The sequence below is a fragment of the Geotrypetes seraphini genome, chromosome 1 (genome assembly GCF_902459505.1).
Source record: "Geotrypetes seraphini chromosome 1, aGeoSer1.1, whole genome shotgun sequence".
In the NCBI taxonomy this organism is placed as follows: Eukaryota; Metazoa; Chordata; class Amphibia; order Gymnophiona; family Dermophiidae; genus Geotrypetes; species Geotrypetes seraphini.
Window position 1 is genome coordinate 79,050,902 of NC_047084.1, and position 26,638 is coordinate 79,077,539.

At 42.6% G+C, this 26,638-nt stretch overlaps 1 protein-coding gene across 4 annotated transcripts in view; it reads right to left on the reverse strand.

Moving 5' to 3' along the window:
- WDR7 (WD repeat domain 7) overlaps positions 1 to 26,638 on the reverse strand; it is a 606,257-nt gene that overhangs the window by 330,236 nt on the left and 249,383 nt on the right. For all 4 annotated transcript variants that reach the window (XM_033933907.1, XM_033933932.1, XM_033933915.1 and 1 more), the window contains one exon: positions 13,926 to 14,039. In XM_033933907.1, the coding sequence (XP_033789798.1) occupies positions 13,926 to 14,039 (114 nt within the window). The remainder of the gene's footprint in view (positions 1 to 13,925; positions 14,040 to 26,638) is intronic.

A 26,638-nucleotide genomic window follows, 5' to 3' on the forward strand; every position in this document is an offset into this window, starting at 1 on the left:
AAAAAGGTTGAAGAACACTGGTCTAGAGGGCTTTCGGGGCAGGAGCGATCTTCCTATGCTCCTGCCCCGTGCAGATCGCCATGAGGAAATGGCTGCTGGGAGTTCCCGTAGTCTCTCGAGACTACGTCGGGAACTCCCTACAGCCATTTCCTGATGGCGATCTGCACGGGGCAGGAGCGTAGGAAGATCGCTCCTGCCCCGAAAGCCCTCTAGACCACCAGGTAAGGCCGGGAAGGCGGCAGGGAGGTGGGAGTGGGTCAGAGCTGGATAATCGTGGTTTTTCGGCATTCGCGGTCCGGCTCTGCCCGTATTCCCCGCGAATGACGAGGGAGAAGTGTAGCTGCTTTGCAAATTTCATCAATGGGAGTGGAACGTAAGAAAGCTACTGATGCTGCCATAGCTCAGACTTTGTGTGCTGTTACACGTCTCTCGAACTGCAGCCCAGCCTGAGCTTAGCAAAAAGAAATAAAGGCCGCCAGCCATGTAGAAATAGTCCTTTTGATTACAGGTTTCCCACTCTGTTAGGATCAAAGGAGATGAACAGTTGAGGTGATGCCCTGTGTGGCTTAGTCCTTTGTATGTAGTAAGCCAAGGCACGTTTACAGTCCAATATTTGTTTCTCCAGGATGAGAATGAGGCTTTTGAAAGAATACTGATAGCACAATTGATTGAGATGAAATTCAGAGACCACTTTTGGAAGGAATTTAGAATGAGTGCGGATGACCACCTTATCATGATGAAATAATGTGAACGATGGATCTGCCACCAAAGCTTAAAGTTCACTCACTCTCCGGGCAGATGTAAGAGAGATTAAGAAGACTACTTTACAAGTAAGAAACTTGAGATGATTGGAAGACATTGGTTCAAATGGCGGTTTCATAAAAGTTGTAAGCACTACATTAAGATCCCAGAGGTGGTTTGAGTGGAGGCTTGGAATTGAAAAGCCCTTTCATAAACCAGGCAACAAGGGGGTTAAGGGCCAGAGATTTATTGTTGACAGGCAGATGGAAAGCACTAATAGCACTGAGGTGAACTCTGACAGAAGTAGTTTTTATTCCAGAATTGGAAAGATGAAGAAGATAATCCAGCACTGATGTCAGAGATAAAGATGGAGCATCTTGATGGTAGAGAGTAGTGCTGCCCGATTCAGGGGAAAAAAATTTCGATTCGATTCAGCCTACTGAATTGATTTTTCGATTCGATTTTCCTGCCCAGTTAATTCCAGCTTCACCAACACAACGTAACTGACCTGAATTTGAATTCAGTGATACATGGCCATATTGGACATGCATATGTAAATACTAGTGCTGCCCGATTCGATTCAATTCAGCCTACGGAATCAATTTTTTTGCTTCGATTTTCCTGCCCAATTGGGTGTTTTATTCAAACATACTGATGGTTTATTTTATAGCCTCTTCACCCCCTTTGCCCTCTCCTACCCACACTAGCGAAGTGGTGTAAACAAAATAAACAAACAAACAAAAAGACTTTTCCTCTCTCTGTTAAATCCTAGCTCATGTTCAGTCTAACATCAGCTCTGGCAGAATACACATTTCAAATCTGACATATTGCAATCACAAAACAGAAATAAAATTATTTTTTCTATCTTTTGGTGTCTGGTCATTATTCAATTATGTTGGTCCCAGGCTCTGGTTGTCTTCTGATCAGGGTCTCCTTCTTTCTTCGTGCTAACCATCCATCTTCCATCTCTGTCTTCCCCTTCCGTTTCCCTTCCCTCCCCCGGAGGACTGGCATCTTTCCTTTTTTTCCATCTCCCCCTCCCCCCCCCCCCCCCCGCAGCTGCAGCGATGGACCCCACCATCCCCAGATCCGCCATCTCTACTTTTCTCAACTACCTTTCATCCAGCATCTCTCCCTTCTTCCCCAGCACCCCAGGGTCCACCAGCTCTCCCTTTCTCTTCCCAACTACCCTCCTATCCAGTATCTCTATCCCCCACCACACCATCCCTTGTGTCCAACTTCTCTCTCTTTCTGTTCCTTCCTTCCCTAAATCCCATTGTCCACCATTTCTCTCCCTGTCCTCTATTTTTAGACCCAATATTTCTCCCCCCCATTATATGCACGTCTCTTTGAACCCCCTCTTCCCTCCCTCTGTATACTTCTACACCAGGGCTACCCTCCCCAGAAGGCCTGCCCCCCGTAGGCCTGCATGTTCCCCCAGCTTCCCCTGAAGGCCTGCCCCCCAAAGGCCTGTATTTTCCCCCAGCTTCTCCTGAAGACCTAGCCTGCCCCCATCCGAAGGCCTGCATGTTTGGCTAGCTTCCCTGCTCTTACCTTAACATAATACGGCAGCCTGCAGGATCGCCAGTGCTGTAGCGACCCTTGCAGCTGTCATCATCTGCGGCATGTTCCCTCTGCCGCGGTCCCGCCCTTCCTCTGACGTCAGGGGCAGGATCGCGGCAGAGGGAACATGACACTGACGATGACGGCAGCTGCAAGGATTGCTACAGCACTGGCGATCCTGCAGGCTGCCGTATTATGTTAAGGTAAAAGTGGGGAATATGGTCGAACATGCAGGCCTTCGAAGGAGGGGGGCAGGCCTTCCCAACTGATCCTCCCTCACTTGCACCCTAAAGCGGCCGTGACAAGCCAGCAAGAGGCAGTGCTGCCGCTGGATATTGCAAACTGCTTGCCTTTTTGTTTTACCATAAACCCTTAAATGTACATTTTGTGAAATGATTTTTTATGGCAAATGATTAAAATAGAAAGAATACATTGTAAAGCTCCATTCCCCCACCCCCATTTACTAAGTTGCGGTAGAGGTTTCTACCGTGGCATAGAGTGCTAAATGCTATGATGCTCATAGGAATTCTATGAGCGTCAGAGCAACGTCAGATCATTTAGCACTCCGGGCTGTGGTAGAAACCTCAACCACGGCTTAGTAAAAGGGGGCGGGACTTTTTTTTTTACTGGATAATAAGGAGAGGACCATGCGATAAACATTAATAGGAAAATTTACATTTATATTCAGAGGAAAATGCTACACAACATGCATTTCTTTTTTACTATGAAAGTGCAATATTTCATTAATTTATCTTTGAGGGTCAATTATTATTCAATGCTCTTTTAAAGTTAAGCTTTGTTGCTTGTTTACACATGGATAGAACACAGTTTGAAAAAAAAGGATATTTTTCTTGTAAACAGCTTCAGCATTTTTTTTTTTTTACTGTCTAAACTAAAATGCATTAATTTTTAATAGGATTTATGAGAAAGAGATCCTTTTAAAACAAAATACATGGATAAATGGAAGTGTTTGATGAACCTTAAGTCAAACCAGATAAATTCTTGTTGACCACGGCACACCAGCATTACTTCATAAAGTTGATCGATAAATATTAGTTTTAGAAAAGACAGCTATAGAAAGAAAATGCATCATATTTTTAAGATGACGAGGTGAGTTTAAATTGTCTGACAACACTGAATTCTTTTCTGCTTCCCAGCTGTTCTCTTTCTTTAAAAACTATTCATCTGAAATAAATCTAACTGATTTCAATTGATTTTAAGTTATGTTTATCTATCAATACTTTAAATCGTTTATTAACCAATCAACTGTTTAATTTCTAAACAAAAGATAGTAAGTCTACTCATATTTTTGCTAGAGTGTCATAAAATTGTGGCTTAAGATTTTCAGCTGTATTTAAGCCAAACTAATTAACAAAATTCTCACTTTTGCTTTGATTTATATAGCAGCACTAAAGATTCAGTTTAGCTAAATTTAGGGAAATTATGTATTTCCATGAGGATCAAGTATATTAAATAATTATCACCATGTGTGAACAATTCTTAAAATTGTTTTTATATTCCTATGATAAAAATATAAAAAAATACTTTTTTTAATCACCGCAACATATGAATAATTTCTTACTTAAGTACTTTATTCAGCATATTAATACACAGTAGCAAAGATTTCAGACTGGCCCTATGCTGAGCCTAAAACAAACATGTGAAAGAAGAGACATGAAAATTACTCTCTTTAAAGAGAAAAAAATGAAACGTTCTTTGGTGGATACTGTTAAGATTAGGCAGATCAAGATGGCTAATGGATATATTGGAACCTTTTCCTTAGTGTGCAAATGTTTTCCTCAGCATTTGATAAGCAAAAATAAGATTACTGTACTTCATACAGGTTTCTCTCAGCCTGCCTATCAGATATTTTGCAATGTAATTTATACAAGCTTATAGTCAATAAAAAGAAATATAGTTTTCTTTTAAGGCCTCAAAAAAATCTATAAACAGCTCAATTGAGTCTCAGATTTTAAAGGTGGCTAGCTCAGTATACTGATGAAGGCTGCAGAAAGTTGACCACTCCCCTCTAGCATTTTAACACTTACTCTTTCAATTATATACAGAATTTTTCAAATATTTTTCTTGACTATGTACCACATTCATTGGCAACAAGGACAAGTTAATTATGTAAGGAAACAGGAAGATTAAATATACTTTTTCAGATTGCTAATAGATACATAGAGGGTAATTCTATAACCTAGGTGCTCGCGTTTACATATTACATTCATATATGTTTAGAATACTAGCACTTACAAGTGTACGTACCCATATACCTGAATAAGTATTAGCAGGGTACCTAAGCACTATTCTCTAAATATCTTTTAACTTATATACCATGTATTTGCAGGGGGGGAGAGCATACCCAAGGGGTGAAACATGGATCAGACAAAGGCAGGTATTCTCTGAGGACAGTGGGCATATATTCTCACATCTGGGTGACATCATTCATGGAACCCGGCATGGACAGTCAAAAAGTATACTGTCACTTTAAAACTTTAACACTGTCTATATCACATGTGTGCTGGTGCCTTCCTGCCCAATGCCAGCTCACAGGACCTGCGATTCATAAGCTAAGAAGCCAACTAGGGGAGGTAGGAGGACTATGAGAATATATGCCTGCTTTCCTTGGAGAACACACATAAGCACATGCTTATATGGTGAGTAACATGCTCACAGGTGAGCACATGCTTATATGGTAACTATCACATGCTACAGTTGAGTAACTGTTTTCTCATAGGACAAGCAGGCATCATTCTCACATCTGGGACTCCCAAGCTACCAGGTTCATGCCTCTGGGAAGAGGATTATTTAATCTAATCTAATCTTCCATTAGTGAGTTGCACAAACCTCAACAAGATCAGGAGTGAAAAGGAGAGGGTAGGAAAGTGGGGGTGAAAAGAGACAATTGGAGGGGCCTAGATGGTGGGGGTGGTGACAGGCAAAAGCTGAAACATTTAGTTCTAAAATGGTGAGTCTTCAGGTTTTTTCTGAATGAGGTGTGATTTGTCTCCTTCCTGATTGCTTCTGGAAGGTTGTTCCAGGTTTTTACTCCCAGGTAAGTTAGCATGGAGTGGAAGATTCGCTTGTAGTGGAGGTACTTTGTGGATGGCAGGTTTAGTTGAATTTTGTAAATGAGTCTTCTGGATGTTGACCAAGCTAGAGAATAGCTGGAAGAGAGGAGCCGCTGAGTTTCCGTACAGTATGTGATGTAAGATGCATGAGGCTTTAAAGTTTGTCCAGGATGGTATTGGAAGCCAGTGTAGTTTGATGAAGGTAGAGATTGAATCATATTTCTTTAGTTTGAAAATTAGTCTAATGGCTGTGTTCTGGATGAGCTGCAGTTTGTGGATTAGAGTGGTGTTGATGCCTAAGTAGGCGGAGTTCAATAGTCTAGTTGAGGTAAAACCATCATCTGGACAATCAGAGCAAAATAGTGTGGGTGAAAGTATGGCCTTGTGAGTCACAATTGTTGCATAGTATAGATGGTCTTTTTCCGGAGATTAGAGATTTGTGGTTCCATTGTGAGAGTGTCGTCTAGGATGCAGCCGAGTACTTTGGTGGATTTCCCATTGTGAGAGCGATGCCAGATAGAAGGGTGAGGTTAGTCATAACCTTCTGTTGCATGGTGCGAAAATCAGTTGCTTTGGTCTTGGTGGCGTTCAATTTCAATTTGTTGATTGTTGCCCAGGTTTGGATTTTTGTTATGTTGCTTGAGATTTTTTCAGCAGTATTTGGCTGGTTATAGGTTATGGGGATGAGGAGCAAGATGTTGTCGGCATAGGACAGTATGGTTTCATCTTCCAGTTTGATGTGCATAGGATTGGGGATAGCAGGGAGCCTTGTGGGACACCATAGAATGCCTTCCAGGGGTTGGAGTATTCTTCATGCTTTTTGACCATGTAGTTGAAGTTTTGTTGGAAGTCGGCAAATCATTTCAGTATTGTTCCTGTTATTCCAATTTCCGAAAGCTTGGTTAGGAGTAGTTGGTGATCCACTGAGTCGAAGGCCGCAGAGATATCAAATTGAAGTAATATTGCCTGTTGCCCCGAACTCAGCAGTTGTTTGATTTTAGTGAGTAGAGTGATGATGAAGAGCTCAATACTGTGCTGTTTTCGGAAGCTGTATTGGGATGGGTGGAGGCAGGAGTGTTGCTCAATGTAGGTGGCTAGCTGTTTGCTGACATGGATCTCTAGGATTTTAGTGAGGACCAGAATGCCAGCAATTGGCCTGTAGTTAGATGCTATGGAGAGGTCTGCTTGAGCTGTTTTCGGTATGGGGTTAGGGCTATTTTACCCATTTCTTTGGGTAGGTGACACTGGTTCAGGGAGTTGTTTAGAAGGTTAATGATCCAGGTGATGATATGATGCAGAGTTGCTGAAAGGAGGTATGCGGGGCAGTTGTCTAGGGGGCTGCTTCGTGAAGCTAATTTTGATAATAGGTTTTTGGTATCGAGGATGGAGAGGTTGGTGAATGAGGCCAGATTTGACTGGCTTTTATGAGTTCTGAGTATTCAGTGGTGTTAGGTTGGGGAATGTTTTGAGTGGCTGTTTTTGCAACGTCTGTTTGGACCGATTTGACCTTATTGAGGAAGAAATCCGCTAAGTCTTGTGCTAAGATTTTGATTGTGTGGGTTGCAGATTCTTGGTTTGGTGATTACTTGGTGATTGGTGATTATTTGCAACTACCATGAACCTGGCATTTAGGTAGAGAATAAATTTTGCAGAACTGCTTGGCCAAACCAACTATCCCATCTGGAATGATTCTCCTAACAGTAATGGGAAGTGAAGATGTGGCTTGAAGACCAGAAGGCTGCTTTACAGATGTCTTCAGTTGGTATGGAACAAACATGGGCTAAGGAAGTTCACTACTTGTACTTTATGAGCAGTGACACAGCCTTCAAGCATCCGCCCAGCCTGAGCATATTCAAAGGAGATCCAGTCTGCCAGCCATGTGGACATGGTTCTCTTGATGACAGGAGTTCCCAAGTCTGCTAGGATCGAACGAGATAAAACATTGAGTGGTAATGCTGTGAGACTTGGTTCGATCCAAGCAGTAGGCCAGTTCACTTTTGCAATCCAATGTGTGTAGAGCCGCCTCACCAGGGTGAGAATGTGGTCTTGGGAAAAAGACAGGTAGAAACCTGACCCACCAATTGAGGAGAAAGGCATCCAACTCCAGATGTTTGGGAGTATAGAGTCTGACTCAGAAAAGTGGAAGTTTGTGGCTGTGGCTGAGTTCCCGAGTCTTGATGAATCAGCAGCAACAATCTCTGTCACGTAGGCAGTGATCTCAGCAAGTACGCACACAAACTCTGTGTGCCTACATGCTGAACTCCATGCCTACGTGACAGAGACTGTTGCTGATTTGTGGGGAGGTGTCACGTGCAGGCTAGAGCGAGAGGACAGAGTCCACCCTCCCCCGGATCACTCACGCTTAACTCCCTCCTCTGTATCCGGGGTGCACATGCAGCCGCTGTAGGAGACGGCGAAGGGGAGAATACCCCTGGACACCAATCTGTGGAGTCCCACAAGGTTCACCTCTATCTCCTATCCTCTTCAACATTTATATGTCCTCCCTAAAACTCCTCCACCTATTCCCCCTTGAAACAATTTAGTTGTGTTGATAAACATTTATAAACAAAGCCCTGCCAGATGAAGATCTCTTCCTCTAGTTCAGCAGCCAGATCTTTGATTTATAAAATGACAATTGTAGAGAATATTGTTTCTTTTTATACTTTAATAAAATAAGTTCAGTATACAACTATTTGAGGCTTGTGCAGATGGGATCAAATGGTTTACGGGGATAGGGTGGAGACGGGGACCAAGCTCATGGAGACGGGGCGGAGACAGGGACTAATTTTTTTCTTGTGTCATTCTCTACATCAGAGCATCAATGCTTAGAGTGTGTCAATGGAGAAGACAAATGAAACAATAGTGATGCATGCTTCAAGCGAGAGACATGTTTATGCATTTTAGCTTTTTTATGAGGCTCCCCCAATGTTGGTGGCACCGAAGACGAAGATGTGGAACACATCGTCAATGCAGTTGGTACCAGTGTCGATGCTGGAATGGTACACGGTTATGTGTTAGGGGTGGAGTCTCCAGCCGTACTCAATGTCTCTGAATTTATAGCAAAATGTTTCTCAAATTACAATTTTCTGGCTTTAAGCAAACTCTTCTGCATATGAGAGCATAGCATGCATGAAATGTCTTGATGAACAGGACCCAGGCACTGAACACACCAGTTATGCAGATCTGTACCTGAAATGGTCCTTTGACATCGAGTGTACCATTTAAAGCTGCTAGTAGCCTTGGACATAGATGGAAAAACTGCTGATGTAAAGTCAAAGGGCTCAATGGCCTGGGAAATTCGAGTAGATATGATACCAAAAAAGAGTCGATGCTCCTGGCCTGGGGACAGGCTGGATAAAGCCCAAAGGCCCAAAAAGACCATCTTTTGATAAAACGAAAGAAAAGAAAGAAAGATATGACAAAAACTGAAGAAAAAAAAAAAAATCAATGGAAACTGCAGGTCCCATGAGCAGATGTCAAGCGGGAAGGCACCAGCATGTGCATAGTATGGGTGGTCCTAAACTTTTAAAGTTACAGTATACTTTTTGACTATCTATGCCGTGTTCCATGGATGATGTCCCCCAGATGTGAGAATATGATGTCTGTCTGTTCTCAAAGTATTCCACTTACACCAGCTCTATTGCTTTTATTAAGTGCAAGTGGTAAATATTAGTCATGCAGTTACCATGTTACACTAGTATCCTATAACAGAACTGCCCCCCATATTGTCTACATAATTAATATATCCATGCAAATCATGCATGCTACAGTTGAAACAATATATGTGTTACAGAATCTAGGCCAGAATTACTATGAGTCTTAGCAGTTGCCTAGAGCGCCAAAACTTGGGGGGGGGGGGGGGCTGTTAAACTGTCAGAAGAACCGGACATATAGAGCAGAATGTCTACCAAGGATCCTCTTGTCCTGCCAGTTGAAGAGAGACTGAGCCAGCTAAGTAGGGCTCATTAGACTCTTTGGGGTCCTTTTACTACAGTGCTTAACTGATTTAGCGCATGCTAACAATTACCGTGTTTCTCCGAAAATAAGACACTGTCTTATATTATTTTTGGGCTCCAAAAATGCACTAGGGAAACTGCCCAATCACAAACCCACATCATCTTTCTATCCCCCTGCCATGCAGCCGAACCCCCACTGACCCTTCCATCTCTCCCTCTCCACGCCGACCGCAAGACTGACATATCATTACCTACTTCCAACTGGCAGTGTCGCGGCAACAATCTAAATGGGCTGCTTCGGGCCTTCTCACATTGGGACGTTCTTCTGCCGCATCACTGATGATGTCATCAGCAATGCGGCAGTGGAACTTCCCGACATGAGAAGGCCTGAAGCAGCCTGTTTAGATTGCTGCTGCAACACTGCCTTTTGGAAGTAGGTAATGATATGTCAGTCTTGCGTTCGGCGTGGGGAGGGAGAGATGGAAGGATCTGCTGCAGCATTTAGGAAGATCCCAGTACCAGTAGTGGACTTTTATTTTGCTTTCCCCTACCCCAAAAATCAGCGCTTCAATTAGGGCTTATATTAAGACCTACCCCAAAAATCATGCTAGGGCTTATTTTCGGGGAAGGTCTTATTTTCAGGGAAACATGGTAGCACATGATAAATCCTAAAATGTTAAGGATAAGGGGATTGAGGGGTACAGATAGAACTAGTGGTAGGTTACAATAGAACTAGAGGTAGATTATGGAAATATTCAGAAACCACTTCACAGGTCACAGACCTGATGGGCCGCCGCGGGAGCGGACCGCTGGGCGAGATGGACCTCTGGTCTGACCCAGTGGAGGCAACTTCTTATGTTCTTATTCCTATGGGCATGAAAATGCTTGAAGAAAATGTATGCAAACTGCTTTGAATGTGGTTGTAAAACTACAAAAAGGCGGTAAGTCTCAATCCCTTTCTCTTAGCACTGAGTTTGTGTTAAATCAGTGCACCTTAGTAAAAGGATCCTATAGATTCTAATGAGCCCTACTCAGCTGACCTGCAGCATTTACACATGTACACAGCAACACTGAAAAATCAACACATATACCATATTTTTCACTCTATAAGACACACTTTTTCTTCCCCCAAAAAGTGGGTGGAAAGAAGGGTGCATTTTATGGAGCGAATACCTAACCCCCTTCCCCCCTCCAGCAGTCCAGCGCTGCTCCGTGAATGCCTTTAAAGCTGCAGGGAATGACAGGATAAGACAGCGTGTAGCAGAGGGCAGTGTAACTTAATTCATACATAGAAGAGGAGGAGCCAAAGCGAATACATCCACACCAGCTCTCCTTATAGGAAGGGGAAGGGAAAGTTTTACCTGCAGGAAGAGGAAGGGCATGGCAGAAAGTATTTCTATCTGCAGGAGCTATAGTAGTAAGGAGAGGGAACGCCAAGGTTTTTTTTCCTTGTCTAGGAGAGGGTATAAAACTCCTTAGCGGCTGGATGCACACCCCCACAAACGTGTTGAAACTCCGCTCTTTCCATCTCTTGGAGAAATCCTGTACGCGCAGTGAGGCAAGGCAAAACGCGAACTGTAACTACTGCGGCCGGGGCACGTGGTGAGAGGGGCTGGATGGCACATGGTTGTGCAGTAGATAAGCGTGCAAATGGGCCCTTTGCTGGTTTCCCATCACTGTTGTGTGTGGGCAGAGAGGGTTGCGCGAGTCCTAGCAGTGGCCCGTGCGTGTTTGCTAATTTCATTTTTGCTGTCTCCTATTTTTCTGTTTGATTTTTCACAAGGCCGGTGAGACTTCGAGTTTGTACATTTTCAAAGTATTTTGGACCGCCAGAGGAACTAAAATAAGGTTTGGGAGAGTTTGGGGTGGGTACGGGGGGGGGGGGGGGGCTGCCTGCCTGCCTTGGGATGGAGGGCCCTGCTTGCCTGTCACTAAGCCTGCCTGCCTGTCTCTAGGCCACTAGGCCTGCCTGCCTGTCTCTAGGCTGGCCTGCCCTGTCCCAGCCTACCACTAGACCACCAGCGGGGGGACAGGGTACAGAGCCTAGCAAGGAGGGGGGGCAGGGTGCAGAGCCTGGCAAGGTGTGTGAGGTTGGGTGCAGAGCCTGGCTGGGAGAATTTGGTTCAGAATGGGTTTTTTTCTTGTTTCCCTCCTCTAAATCTAGGGTGCGTCTTATGGTCAGGTAAGTCTTATGGAGCGAAAAATACGGTAAGTATATGCTTCTATGTATATCTGAATATGCCACACAACTGTTCTACAATGACCTCCTTTATATTGTCAACCAGTCGGGCCCGCGAGGGCACCGTGGAATTCACCGACGGGTGGCAGCACAACCCTGGCGTGGCTCCCAATAAGGGAAGACCCTACATAGTAGTTCAGTTCACTGGTGTATTAACTAAATCAACATCAGATACACCGCATATGGTCAACAGTTTTAATTCAAACAAAAAAACAAAGCAACAAAGCTGGCTTTCTGTCTCAGCACAGAGATAGCGACAGACAATACTCCTGCCAAGGTTCTCAGAAGCTCAAGTAGCCAAAAGAAATCAAAACAAAAATATCCTGTCCCAGGTAAGTATTGTTAAGTTCTGAGTTTAGCACAGTCTTTAACTATTCTTTCAAGGAATGCAAAACTCCTAGTCATCAGTTCATTATCCTCCAAGGATCCCTGGACTTCAGCTTATCCTAGTCCCGGTCTTCACCAGGTCCTTTGGGTTTTTAAACAAGCATAACAAACACTCCAGCACTATGCAGCACTCCAGTCCTAGTGTTGCAGGAACAGGATTGCTGGGTTCACTCTCACAAAAAGCTTTGAACAAGACACCCACAAAATTCCCCAACCCCAATCCTGTAAGTTCTCAGACTTGCTCCAGTATTCACACTAGTCACACACCAGCTTCACACAAAGCTCTCTCTCAGCTGGGGTGGAGTAGCTTAATTAGTGCTAAGCACAAGTTCAGTACCGCTTCCAGCCCAGGCCCAGCTGTTGTGCAACAAAAAAAAACAGTTTTCAGAAACATTCTTTGCCCGGTCCTTCTAATCAAAAATAGTCCCAACAAAAACTCTTTAAGGAAACTTCTTTAACACAAAATAATAATTCATGAGCAGGAAGCTACCACACTCACATCCATGGGTTCCAGGGATTCCACTCCAGGCATTACCAACTCTGTTACTTCCATTTGTTCCTCTAGAACCTCTTGCTCTGCTATGTCCTGTGTTACAGGACTTTCCCAGTCCATGGATTCTGGTTTGGGCGCTTGCCCTTGCCTGGCCAGGAGGATTCTTTCTGCCAGCCCTTCCTGAGCTGTCTCTCTCAGACTCTGAGAGCTGCTTCAAGGGAGAAGAGCCACTCCCAGTCTTATGTGGCTGAGGTACTGCTTTAGAGGCTCCATGGCTCCCTCTCAGTTCAGGGGTAAAATTACACTCTGGAAGCTGGTTGTATTTCCTAAGGGACCTTTTTTTCCTGACAGGCTTTGGCTCGGGAAAGGGAACTAGGTCTGCAACAGATTCATTGTCCTCAGGATAGGCAGCTCTGTCCTCTACAACCTCTGAGGCTCTACCTGCTTCCGGATTCCTGGCTAGGGAAGTCGGCTTAACCCCTATTCTAACCTTAACAGGGTTATCCTTGGGGATGGGCATGTCACAATATACAGTATTAACGTAACACAATTTCTTGATTTATAAGTTACCAAATCAGAACAATCACATGTGCTGCTGAACAAGCAGTATGATTAGCATATAAGGCAGGGGTGGGCAACTCCGGTCCAGAATCCAGTTGGGTTTTCTGGATTTTCCCAATGAATGCATGAGATCTATTTGCATGCACTGCTTTCAATGCATATTCATTGGGGAAATCCTGAAAACCCGACTAGATTGCGACCCTTGAGGAGAGACTTTGCCACCCCTGCTGTATACAGATGCCTAACTAAGATCATCATTTATATTCTAAGAAAGGATAACAATCCAAAATATAATGTACAACTACATATTTTCACTATAAATTTAGTTTACATTTCAGAGACTGTAGAAATTTGTCTACAACTCATCAAAAACACAAGAATGAATCAGATATTGAAATGAATAGCAAAAAATATATAACCTATCACTATATCACTTGCATATGCAGGCAAATTGTAAACAATATTTTCTCCAATTCTGCAGCTATAATGCAATTTTCAAAGTGATTTGCATGAATATAAAGCATTTATATATCAATTAGTTGTCAGAAAACTGCCCTCCCTTACTGTGATGAAAAACCTGCATGTTGTTCTACAACATATTTAACCAGCTGTTTGTATCAGATCTGTATATTCAGAAATTCAATTATAGAGCCCAGACATGGCCTGGCATTGAATTTCCAGATATAATGCTGGGTAGTGGTCAGCACAATGCTGAATATCAAACCCAACTTGTATAACTTTAAGGGAGGAACCCCTTTAGTATGAAATTTCATTTGTATTTTGAATCTCTAACTGGCAGTCCTATTACAAAAATGCATCAAATGACCAGTCCTTTGGTATTAAACATCGGAGAAGGAGAAATGCTATTGATATAGCACTGCATTAAACTCAGTACATGTGTATCTGCTTACCTGCTGTGATGTCATCATCCACAAGATCATGTTCTTCTTCCTGAACTTTGGCTTCTGACCCTGCTGAATCTGGACTTGCACTGCCAGTTTGAATCGATTCTGCTGTCACTCCAGCTAAAATAAAATAGATTATATAAAAATCAAGACCAACTGTTTTTATTTTTGATTGATTTTTAAATAGAAAAACAATCAGTTAAATTAGATGACCTATTCTTGCACAAGGGAATATTACTGAAATTTATTTTATATAGCTGAAGAGGTTCAACTATAAGGGAAAGCAAATTTTAACAGCAATAATGGAGACAGAACTATTCAGAAACATCTGTCTCATTGTTGTCAAAGAGCATTCCAGAAATAGAATGTCAAAGTTTCCAAACAATTTTTAACAAGTAAACCCTCCATTCTCCATCATTAGAGATTATGTGTAGCTATTCTGCCACACTTTCTGTCCTACAGAGTGGCTATCTTTTCATTATGTCCAGGACTGATGGTTAAAACTGGAGAAATCAGTTGGGGAAAAAATCACTATAATTGCCCTAATATAGTTAACTAGAGTGAAACCATTCTCCAAGGAATAGTGATGGTAGACATTGTGGGAAAGACAGTTGGAAGTAAACTACTTTGCTGTATAATTTATAAAAATGCACTCCCTATAGAACTGCTCTGTCAAAGCAATGGATCTTCATATTACCGGAAAGTATTTTGCTGTAAAGGAGGGTCTTCTTAATGGATTTTATTAGAGGGGAGTAAGATATTCCGGGCAAACCAGCCTTTTACTAGAGAATGATTTTTAATAAGTCTTCTTGGTATACATGGTTATGTATTATGTACAACAATATATAATATGGTCAAAATGATTAACTGATTTTAACATTCAGAACAGTAATTAAGAGTTGAACTCTATCATTACTACATTATCTTTAAGTAACTTCTATTGTATTCAATTAATCTTCATCATTTCAGATAACATAAGTTACAAATTGAACTATCATATGATAGTTACTTATGTAAGGATCTTTTCAGGATCCTTGCTAGCCCAGTATGCTCCTGCATTCAAGACCATACCAACTCAATATACAGAGAAGATAAATAACTTTTGACTACTAGATCTCCCTTCTGGGATACTTTCAGTGGTACTATAAAGCCAAAGACCCTTAGGGTGTGGTGGGGATTCATATGTTAGATTTGTGGATAGTTGTGTGAATTATGGTTGTTTGCCTAAGGTTCAGCCTTTGAGCCTAATTTATGTGCAGTGTGAAGCCTCCCTTGAGTTCTGAGTCTGTGTTCAGTGTGAAGGGAATGTGAAAGTAAGATCGTACTTATAGTAGACAGAAAGGTGGGTAAAAAGTGGTACAATTGTTTGACCCTAAATCTGAAGAAACAAGGAAAGGGAAGCCCCATTTAGAAGCTGGACTAATAAAGGATGTATTGGGTACAAGATAATTACTGTTTGGAAAGATCTACACTTCTCCCTCTGTATTCACTGTGATAGGGGATTAACAGAACCGCAAATACAGAAAAACCGCAAATAACTTTTCCATATGTTATTTGCTGAAACCGCAAATAACATGGTGGGAGACCTGGCCTGTTCTTGAAGGAGAGGCAAAACATAGCAAAGAAAGTGCTGGGAATCGGCGATTTTCTCTGTAAACACTTGGAATCGGCGATTTCTCTATGCACGCTGATGTAATTTGGGGGGAGGAGCCAGCAAACTAAAAACCGTGAATAATCGAAACCATGATTGCTGAAACTGTGAATATGGAGGGAGAAGTGTATGTGGAGAGGGATCCTGGAGAAGAAAGACTTTGAGTAAGTCAGAAAGGAATATATTTGCCCAGTGCTCAAGAAACTCTTAACCCAAAGGACTGGTGATTTTTGAAGGGGGATATTTGACCTGCACAGGATTGTTCTTCTGTTTTGTTGTGTGTGATTTTCGAGAAGGGATCACAGACACAGGTAAAAGAACTATGTTGCATAATATGGTGTTCAATTAATGCTGTATAACCTCAGGACAGAAAGACTACCTCAAAGCATTTTTTAAAGTCGCTCGGTACCACCTTTGATACGGAGGTGGAAATGACAAATGCTAAATCAAAGAGTTCAATGGCCCAGGGTGCTCAAGTAAAAAGAAACCCAAAAATAAATCGATGTTCCTGGGCAGGAAAAGGTAGACCAAAGGTCAAAAACCAAAAAGTTGTAAAAATGAAACCAAAATCAGGAGAAATACAGGAACACAAAAAACAAAGAATTATGACAAAAACTGTGAAAATAAGGATGGTAAAGCACAGAAACACCAAAAGGTTTGACGTACTGAAGAGAAAACTGAAGATACAGCTTGTCGGCTCTGCGAAAAAACAAGAACTGTAGGTCTCGCAAGCTGACTTCGGGCAGGAAAGCACTAGCATGCGCATGGTAAGGGCACTGCCTTAAAAAAATTTTAAAGCGACAGTTCTCTTGGTAGTGTTTCTACCAGGTTCCATTGATAATGTCATCCACATGTGAGAATATAATGCCTGCTTGTCCTTAGAGGAATGTTATTTTTACTCAAAGAATAATTAAGCTCTAGAACTCGTTGCCAAAGGAAGTAGTTACAACATTTAGCGTAGTTGGATTTAAGAAAGGTTTGGACAAGTTCCTGGAGGAAATATCCATAGCGTGCTATTGAGACAGACATGGGGTAGTCACTGCTTGCCCTGGATCAGTAGCATTGGAATGTTACCATTGTTTGGGTTTCTATCAAGTACTATGACCTGAATAGGCCTCTGTAGGAAGCAAGAAACTGGGCTAGAAAAGACCACTCTGGTCTGATCCAGTATGGCAATTCTTATATTATGATCCCTATACTCCTCCCCAAGAACTGTGTGCATTGGTAAATCTCTCTTATCTGTATCCTTTTCATCCATTGCCAGGACTCCATTCTTTTTATCTTGCTGCACAATATGCCTGAAAATAGACTTCCTGAGGCAGTACATCAAGCTTTGTCTCTGGCTATATTCAAATCTAGACCAGTGGTTCTTAAACCTGTCTGGGGGACCCCTACCCAGTTGGATTTTCAAGATATCCATAATGAATATGAAAGAGCAAAATTTGCCTATAAAGTAGGCATGCACATTTCTCTCATAAGAACATAAGAATTGCTACTGCTGGGTCAGACCAGTGGTCCATTGTGCCCAGCAGTCCGCTCCCCAGAGACTGTCTCTTCCATGTTTAATGTTCAGTGCTATATGTATTATAGTATGTATTATATTATGTTCAGAGCTAGTAGTATTATAGAAATGATAAGTAGTAGTAGTGGTGATTATTAATCCAATCTGTAGGACACTTCCAGATGGTTAGGTTTTCAGGACTTCTACTTTATGGAATTTCTATAAAGTGAAAATGTCACAAACAGAGGCTTAAGGTCCAATGGTGTTAACAGAACAGGTTTTTAAAGCTTTCGGCCAGGACAAAACTGTCTACTGTAGTAATGTTTCCGTACAATGAGAGATTGGAGAAACTGGGCCTCTTCTCCCTTGAAAAGAGGAGACTGAGAGGGGACTTGATCGAAACGTTCAAAATACTGAAGGGAATAGACTTAGTAGATAAAGACCGACTGTTCACCCTCTCCAAGGTAGGGAGAACGAGAGGGCACTCTCTAAAGTTGAAAGGGGATAGATTCCAAACAAGCATAAGGAAATTCTTCTTCACCCAGAGAGTGGTGGAAAACTGGAATGCTCTTCCGGAGTCTGTTATAGGGGAAAACACCCTCCAGGGTTTCAAGACAAAGTTGGACAAGTTCCTGCTAAACTGGAATGTACGCAGGTGAGGCTGGACTCATTTAGAGCACTGGTCTTTGACCTGAGGGCCGCCGCGTGAGCGGACTGCTGGGCAGGATGGACCACTGGTCTGACCCAGCAGTGGCAATTCTTATGTTCTTATGTTTCCCTCTGATATCACTGCACAACAATTTTTTGGTTAAGTCTTGATTCCTGAAAAGTTTTTGGTGATTATGACAGGTACCAACTTGGTATGCTCAAATATGGTTTTGGTTTTACTGCATCACGTAAGAACTATGAGAAATAGACATTTTTATGTTTACTGACAATAAAATATATAGTCAAGTTTACGTTTCGCACAAGCGACTAAATGAAACAGAATTAAAAGTGTTTTGCTCCCGAGTTTCTTTTATATTCAGTGTCTGGTGCATCACGTTGTAGCATCCAACAATAGTCGGCAAGCATTGACGGATTCCAATTGCCCTGGTATCGTTTCTCCATCGTAGCTATGTCTTGATGAAACCTTTCACCGTGCTCGTCACTCACAGCACCGAGATTTGCGGGGAAGAAGTCCAAGTGTGAATGGAGGAAATGAATCTTGAGTGACATATTGCACTTCATTCTCTTGTATGCTTTGAGAAGTTTGTCTACCAGCTGAATGTAGTTTGGGGCTCTGTAATTGCCCAGAAAATTGTCAACAACGTCTTTCAAGGCTTTCCAGCCAATTTTTTCCGGCCCAACTAACAGATCTTCAAATCGCTTGTCACTCATAACATGTCTGATCTGGGGGCCAACAAAAATACCCTCTTTGATCTTGGCATCAGTTATTCTTGGGAACATCTGTCTTAAATAACGAAAACCTTCCCCTTCCTTGTTCATTGCTTTCACAAAATTCTTCATGAGTCCCAGTTTAATGTGAAGAGGAGGCAAAAATATCTTTGTCGGGTCAACAAGCGATTCATGTGCTACATTTTTCTGTCCTGGAACTAACTTTTTACGGAGTGGCCAGTTCTTTCTAGAATAGTGCGACTCTCTGTCTCGGCTGTCCCATTCGCAGATGAAACAGCAGTACTTTGTATAGCCAAGCTGCAGTCCTAGTAACAGAGCAACGACTTTGAGGTCTCCACAGATATTCCAGTTATACCTGGTATACTGGACATACTTTAGTAACATTTCCATATTCTCATATGTTTCTTTCATATGTGCTGCATAGCCAACAGGTACTGAAGGATAAACGTTGCCATTGTGCAACAGAACAGCTTTCAGGCTTAACATTGACGAATCAATGAAAAGACGCCACTCTTCCGGGTTGTGATCACAACCAAAGACCGAGAACAATCCTTCAATGTCACAACAGAAACAGAGACTGTCGACTTGTGCAAAAAATTTGGTTATATCATGATGCCGGTCTCGAAACACAGAAATTTTCGTACCTGGTGATAGCAAACACCATTCCTGCAGTCTCGAACCTAGCAGCTCAGCTTTTGCTTTTGACAGACCCAAATCTCTGACCAAATCGTTCAATTCGGACTGTGTTATCAGATGTGGATCGCCTGATGAGGATGGTTCAAAATCCGGGTCAATGTCACTGTTAGAACCCTGCACTGCAGTTTCTTCATCTGGTTCGTCTAAGGTCCAATCCTCTGGTGGTTTCGGAACTGGAAGACTGTCATCATGTGGCATGGGTCTCATTGCTGAAGGCAGATTAGGATATTCAATTGACTTCTTGTTTTTGGCAGAGAAACCAGACACATTAGTCAAACAGAAATAACAGTCCGTCACATGGTCTTTCTGTTCTCGCCATATCATCGGAACAGCAAATGGCATCGTCTTTCGAGTACCTCTGAGCCGGGCTCTCAGACTAACAGCACATGTCGCACAGCAAATGTGAGGCGCCCATTGCTTGTCTTGATCACCTATTTTGCAGCCAAAATACAGATGATAGGCTTTCTTTACAAGGGCAGTCATCGAACGTCTCTGAGGCGTAAGTGTATATTCCCCACAGATATAGCAGAATGTGTCGCGGCTGTTACGACACTGACGAGACATATTGCCCGACACCAAAACGTCTATAGCATCAAGCTTACTTACTGTTATATTGCTACAGCTACTATACTACTATACTTTACTATACTGATACTATATACACACACGGACTATCTATATTAACCAAATGAGCAGGATCGGTGTATGGAAGCCACCATTATAGCATGGTGAGACAGCGCAAGCTCGTTCAGACCTGCCCAGACATGCCCAGGATGTCATCTTCCATAAAACAGCTTCCAACCTGGCTAGATTTTATGCATGGACATACCCAGGCGGCACAAACCGTTGTTGATAAGACACTTATGGGAGAAAAAATTGTTTGCATCCAAATATAAGAAAAAATCACGACAAAATTGAAGATTTCTCTGAAATGGTATGTGATGGGTAATTTTTGATGTAATATTCATGATCAGCACCCAAAATTCTATAAGAAACACCCAGCAGTGTTCAGGAAGCAAAAACTTTGTTGTGCAGTGTATCCTTATCCTTACCTCAAGAAAGATATAGTGGCGCTAGAAAAGGTTCAAAGAAGAGCGACCAAGATGGTAAACGGGATGGGACTCCTCTTGTATGAGGAAAGACTAAAACGGTTAGGGCTCTTCAGCTTGGAAAAGAGACAGATGAGGGGAGATATGATTAAAGTCTACAAAATCCTGAATGGAGTAGAACGGGTACAAATAGATCGATTTTTTCACTCCATCAAAAATTACAAAGATTAGGGGACACTCAATAAAGTTACAGGGAAATACTTTAAAACCAATTGGAGGAAATTTTTTTTCATTCAGAGAATAGTTAAGCTCTGGAATGCATTACCAGAGGATGTGGTAAGAGCGGATAGTGTAGCTGGTTTTAAGAACGGTATGGACAAGTTCCTGGAGGAAAAGTCCATAGTCTATTATTGAGAAAGGCACGGGGGAAGCCACTGCTTGCCCTGTATTGGTAGCATGGAATATTGCTACACCTTGGGTTTTGGCCAGGTACTAGTGACCTGGATTGGCCACCGTGAGAATGGGATACTGAGCTTGATGGACCATTGGTCTGACCCAATAAGGCTATTCTTATATGTCAGGAGGTTCTAAATCTGTCTGGAGCCAATACCTCCACGACTGTCACATTTTGCTGAAATTACAGAAGAAACAGAGCGAACACTGGGATCCTATGCCAGAAAATTTGGTGAAAGGTGTAGGACTGAGATTGTTTCATTATTAAAAATACATTGAATAATTCTTTATCTCATCGTTATGTTCCAGGCATTTTAAAATAAGCAGTAATAAGGCCATCATATCATCTGGTAATTAATTTGAGGGTTGTGGGTAAATTTATCCAAAAGTTCAAGTACAGACAGATCCTGGAATATCTTGAAGAAAGGGATGTTTCTCACCCTTTTCATATGGGGTAACGTTATGGATATGGTAACACACAAAGTAGAGTCTCAATGGTATTCCAATCATGGTGGTCCTGAGCAAAATCACTGTCCCAAAGTATGTGTCCTTATAAATCAGGCTTATAAATGTGTCCTTATAAATCAGACCCTTTATTAATATGATCTGACATGGGCCATATTTTGGCTACTCAGAGTCTTCATCAGGAGTCTTGTGGTCAACAAACTACAAATAAAACACAACATAAAAAGAGATTGCTGTTGGAAGTCTTGGCAGCCATTTTTATTTCGGAGGAAGAATGGGTAGGAGCGAGTGGGAATCGTTCACGTTTCCAGTCCTCCAGGAGATTGTGTTAGGCCTGGGGGGATGTTAGTCTCGCTTGCTAGGGAGGGAAGAAGCGCTAGCTGATGTTCCGGTGGTGCGCCGAGGGGTGCTGGTGTTCCTCTGGCTTGGGAGGGAGCAGTAGCTGATGTTCTGGTAGGGGTTGGGGGGTGTGGGCATGTGCTGATCGCGGCCGCAAAAGTCTGTCTATTCAGATGGGTTGCTGCAGCGGTGGAGGGGGAAGACTCTAATATAAACTGAGACCCCCATGTTTGGACCGTATTTTTGGTCCAAAAATTTCAATTTATATTTGAGTATATACGTTAACTTTTGACTAATATTGTTTGCTATATATTAACAAATCTTCAAAAAAGGTTAGAGGGGAGACCCGGGAAACTACAGGCTGGTGAATCTGACCTTGGTACCAGGAAAGATGGTAGAGGCGCTGATAAAGGACCGCATCATTGATCACCTTGACGGATACATGCTGATGAGGACCAGCCAGCATGGTTTCAGCAAAGGCAGATCTTGTTTGACAAACTTGCTGCACTTCTTCGAGGGAGTAAACAGGCTGATAGACAAGGGCGAACCGGTCAACATTGTATATCTGGATTTTCAGAAGGCGTTTGACAAGGTTCCACATGAACAACTACTTCGGAAAATTGCGAGCCATGGAATCGAGAGTGAAATACTCACGTGAATTAAAAACTGGCTGGAGCATAGGAAACAGAGAGTGGGAGTAAATGGACAATATTCGGACTGGAAGAGCGACACCAACGGGGTGCTGCAGGGCTCGGTGCGTGGACCCGTGCTCTTCAACATTTTCATAAACGATCTGGACATAGATACGACAAGCGAGGTGATAAAATTTGCGGACGATATGAAGTTATTCAGAGTAGTGAAGACGTAGGGGGATTGTGAAAATCTAGAATGTGACATAATCAGGCTCGAGGAAAGGGCTGCGACATGGCAGATGAGGTTCAACGTGGACAAGTGTAAACAAAATCTTTTGTTTGGTAACAAAAATCTCATGCACAAATACAGGATGTCTGGGGCAGTACTTGGAGACACCTCCCAGGAAAGGGACTTGGGAGTTCTGATCGACAAGTCGATGAAGCCATCCGCGCAATGTGCGGCGAAAAGGGCAAACAGAATGCTAGAAATAATAAAGAAGGGGATCACAAACAGATCGGAGAAGGTTATCATGCCGTTTTACCAGGCCATGGTGCATCCTCACCTGGAGTACTGCATCCAGCACTGGTCGCTGTACACAAAGAAGGACACAGTACTACTCGAAAGAGTCCAGAGAAGAGCGACTAAGATGGTTAAGGGGTTGGTGGAGCTGCCGAACAGTGAAAGATTAGAGAAACTGGGCCTCTTCTCCCTCGAACGAAGGACATTGAGAGGGGACATGATTGAAACATTCATGGTACTGAAAGGGATAGACTTAGTAGATAAGGACAGGCTGTTCACCCTCTCCAAGGTAGGAAGAACGAGAGGGCACTCTCTAAAATTGAAAGGGGATAGATTTCGCACAAATGTAAGGAAGTTCTTCTTCACCCAGAGGGTGGTAGAAAACTGGAACGCTCTTCAGGAGTCTGTCATAGGGGAACACACCCTTCAAGTCAGTTAGGGTGCTGGTCTCTGACCAGAGGGTCGCCGCGTGAGCGCACCTATGGGCATGATGGACCACTGGTTTGACCCAGCAGCGGCAATTCTTATGTTCTTATGTTTGTGTTGGAAAAACTTATCCTGGTTGCTGAGAGTGAAAGCATGGTGAGCAAGAGCAAACTGCATGGTAAGCACAGAAAGGATCAGACAAGGCCTGAAAGTAATCTTGCAAAATCCAGACAGGAACATTCTCATAGCAGAGATCAGCACGTTTCAGTTTATAACAGTGAAGGAGCTCCACTTTCTGTTTGTAGTTGTGAAATTTGGGAATGATCAGCCGGGGCCATATTGCCCTCTCATGTTTCCGACCCAAACGATGAGCTCATTTGATTCAATATGGCTACCCTTCCAGTGATGATGAAAACTGTTCCAGCAGCCAGTCCTCCAAAACCTAGATGAGCTGAGCAACTGAGAGGGATTCAGGAAATCCCACAAATCATAAATTGTCACGGTGAGATTTGTTTTCCAAATCGTCAATTTTTTTAATCGCTTCCCGAACTTGTTGCTTTAACTGCTCAGCCTCTGACTGGGAGGCTGGGATTGGTCTTCCAAATCAGAGCCCTGTACTTCCAGTTCACCCGTGCGCTTTGCAATATCCATGAGAACATTGTGGAGCAAGGTAAGTTGTTCAGTAGTTGTTTGGAAGTGAAAGTCCAAAGCACAGACCACTGCCAAGCGTGATTTCATCTTTCAATTGAGGTGGGTGGTAATCCAGTCCCGGAGAGGGACTTGTCATGTGAAACTTTGTCCTTTTTCTGAGCTCGAGTTGCCATAATTTCTGGAGATTTGATTATATCTGTCCATAGAGTAGCATTTGTCTCCACAGTGCAAAAAAGAGGCATAAAAATGCTATCTAGCAGTTGATGGATGGAGATTTTGGGGGGCTCTCAGAGCAACACCAGGAAGTTGTGTCCTGCAACACTCACGGCATCACATGGTCCTTGAAGAAGGCTTATTTATAGACTCTATAAGGCCCTAATCCTTTGCTGTCCTCCAGAACGCAAGTATGAGACTAAGTGGGAGGGCCTTTTGGGTTACTCTCTCATGAACACTCAATGGGAAGGAATATATAGAGGTCTATTAAAAGTCTCTATTACTACTAACTTGATGGAACATGGGTACAAAATTTTATTCTAGTGGTTATTATACTCCTGAACAATTGCAGGCAACTTACAGTACTGGATCAAGTTTATGTTGGAGGGGTTGTGCCCAGATAGGTACTTTTTCTCACATTTGGTGGGAATGCCCCAAAGTGCAAGTTTATTGGAGATGGGTTTTGGCTCTACTATATGTTATTTTACCCCTTGACCTACTGGAATGCATTTTTCTTTTAAATGGACCCGTTGAGGAATGGGCCCAAAGGCTGGTGACTCTGATAGCCATTGCAGCAAGAATTTGACCTCTTATTAGAAGTGAGCAGATGTGTCTTCTTTAGACAAATTACTGACTAAAACTGACAGCATTGTGTAAAGATAATATGAGCTCCTTCCTGCGAGTGTGGGCACCTTATCAGGAGATGCTCTTTAATTAGCTTCGTTACATACTCAGTATAAGCCTTGCTCTCTGTTAGTGGTTTGCAGTTGGAGAGGAGATGGGGGAAGGGGTGGGTTTTAGTGGTTTTGCAATGGTTGTATGTTGAAGGGGGGGTTCTGATGTATTGCTTGATTTACATTCTCTTTTGTATTTATTATGCGTTATGCAGCTTTTTTGCATTTTCAATAATTAAATATATATTTTTTAATCATCATTTTAGCTTCAAAGGTCTTATGCTCCTGGATTGTTTTAAAAATGTCCTTTTAGTATTCTCACCATAAAATCATCGATGAAATAGCCTAGTCTTGAGAAGTGCTCACCGGTTAGCTCTGTGGTATTTAATATGGTGCCTGTGTAGGCTGATTCTTGTGATTATGAGAATGATTAAAATATGGGTACCAAACAGATAAATAAGGCATCAAGAAATAAAAGCAGCCTCAAAAATATGGGCTTTTCTAATTCTACTATATCTTTTATGAGACATAGTGTCCAAAACCAAATCTAATACTCAAGATAGAGTCAAATATTCTCCATTCCTTTCTTAATAATTCTTAGAATTGTTTGCTTTTATGACAGTTGCTGAAAAGTGAGATTTCAATATATTGCCTAAGACGACGTATAGATATTTTTCTTGGGTGGTAACTTTTAATGTTGACCCTAGCATCATGCAGCTAGAATTTGGGTTATTTTTCCTAATGGGGTAGATTCAAGAAAGTGCGCCAAAAACTAGGTATGAATAACATGGGCACCAAGGCCCTGATTATATAAAAGATGCCTAAAGTTAGGCCTCTAGATCGGAGCACTTAGCTGATCTAGGCGCCTTTATTATTTTATTTTTATTTAATAAGCATCAACTGGTGCCTTTAATTAAAAATTGTAATTAAAAAAACAATTAAAATATCACGGTAGGCATCTACTCCAAGCCACCTACCAGAAAGTAGGCCTGGTTAGGGATGGATTGCGGGCAGATTTTGGGTGTGTTTTGACTTAGGCACTGGTAGGCACCTAACTTGGGTTCACTAATTTTGGACAAGAAAATCCTGGCATAAATAGTGTGTCTATGGTTTCAAGGTCTACTGTTGCCTAAAACTGCTTTATGTGCTACTAGCAGTGATTCTATAAACGGCGCCTAAACTTGTGATTGACACTTGTACTTCTCGGCGCCTAACATGTTAGGTGCCATTTATAGAATCAGCGCCTACATGCCAGGTGCCTTTTATAGAATCAGGGCCTAAGTGCCAATTTTATAAAGGCAATTCCACTCAAAAAATTGCTTATTGCCATTATGGAATAAGAGTCTAACTTCAGGCATGAGCATTATGCCAATAGTCTTTGCTAATTTTTAAATTGGGGCCGTTTTGGATCCCAAAGGGCTTAAGGAGAACTGACAAATACCTTCCTACTTTCCGTGACACCAATTCTTTGCATCATCCATTGCTACCAGAACACCTGGCCTTAGAAAACATGTAGAACACATATAAGCCCTTTTTAAATACAGGACCACAAACTAAAAGTGATAATGTAGACCAGTGTTCTTCAACCACCGGTCCATGGACCAGTGCCAGTCCACAGAAATTTCCTGCCGGTCCACAGGGCCAGCACGTGCATCAGGCCCAAAACAGTGTTCTTCAACCGCCAGTTCACGGTGCGATCGATGCTGCGTTATCTTTGAGCCAGCTCCCTCTTCCTAACTGATTTAGTGCACAAAGCCATGGGCAGTGGCTCCTACGGGCATCCTGCGCCTGAACCAGAAGCCTTCTCTCTGACATTGCAACGTCAGAGGGAAGGCTTCCAGATGAGGCACGGGACGTGCAAGGTGCAATTAGTACTATTATGGGGGCGGGGGCGGGGTCTGGGATGGAGATTGGGTAGAGATGGGTGGGTCTAGCCCTCGATTTAGCCCGGTGTTCTTCAACCGCCGGTCCACAGACCGATGCCGGTCCACAGAATAATTATTTTATTTCTGCCAGTCCATAGGTGTAAAACGGTTGAAAAACCACTGATG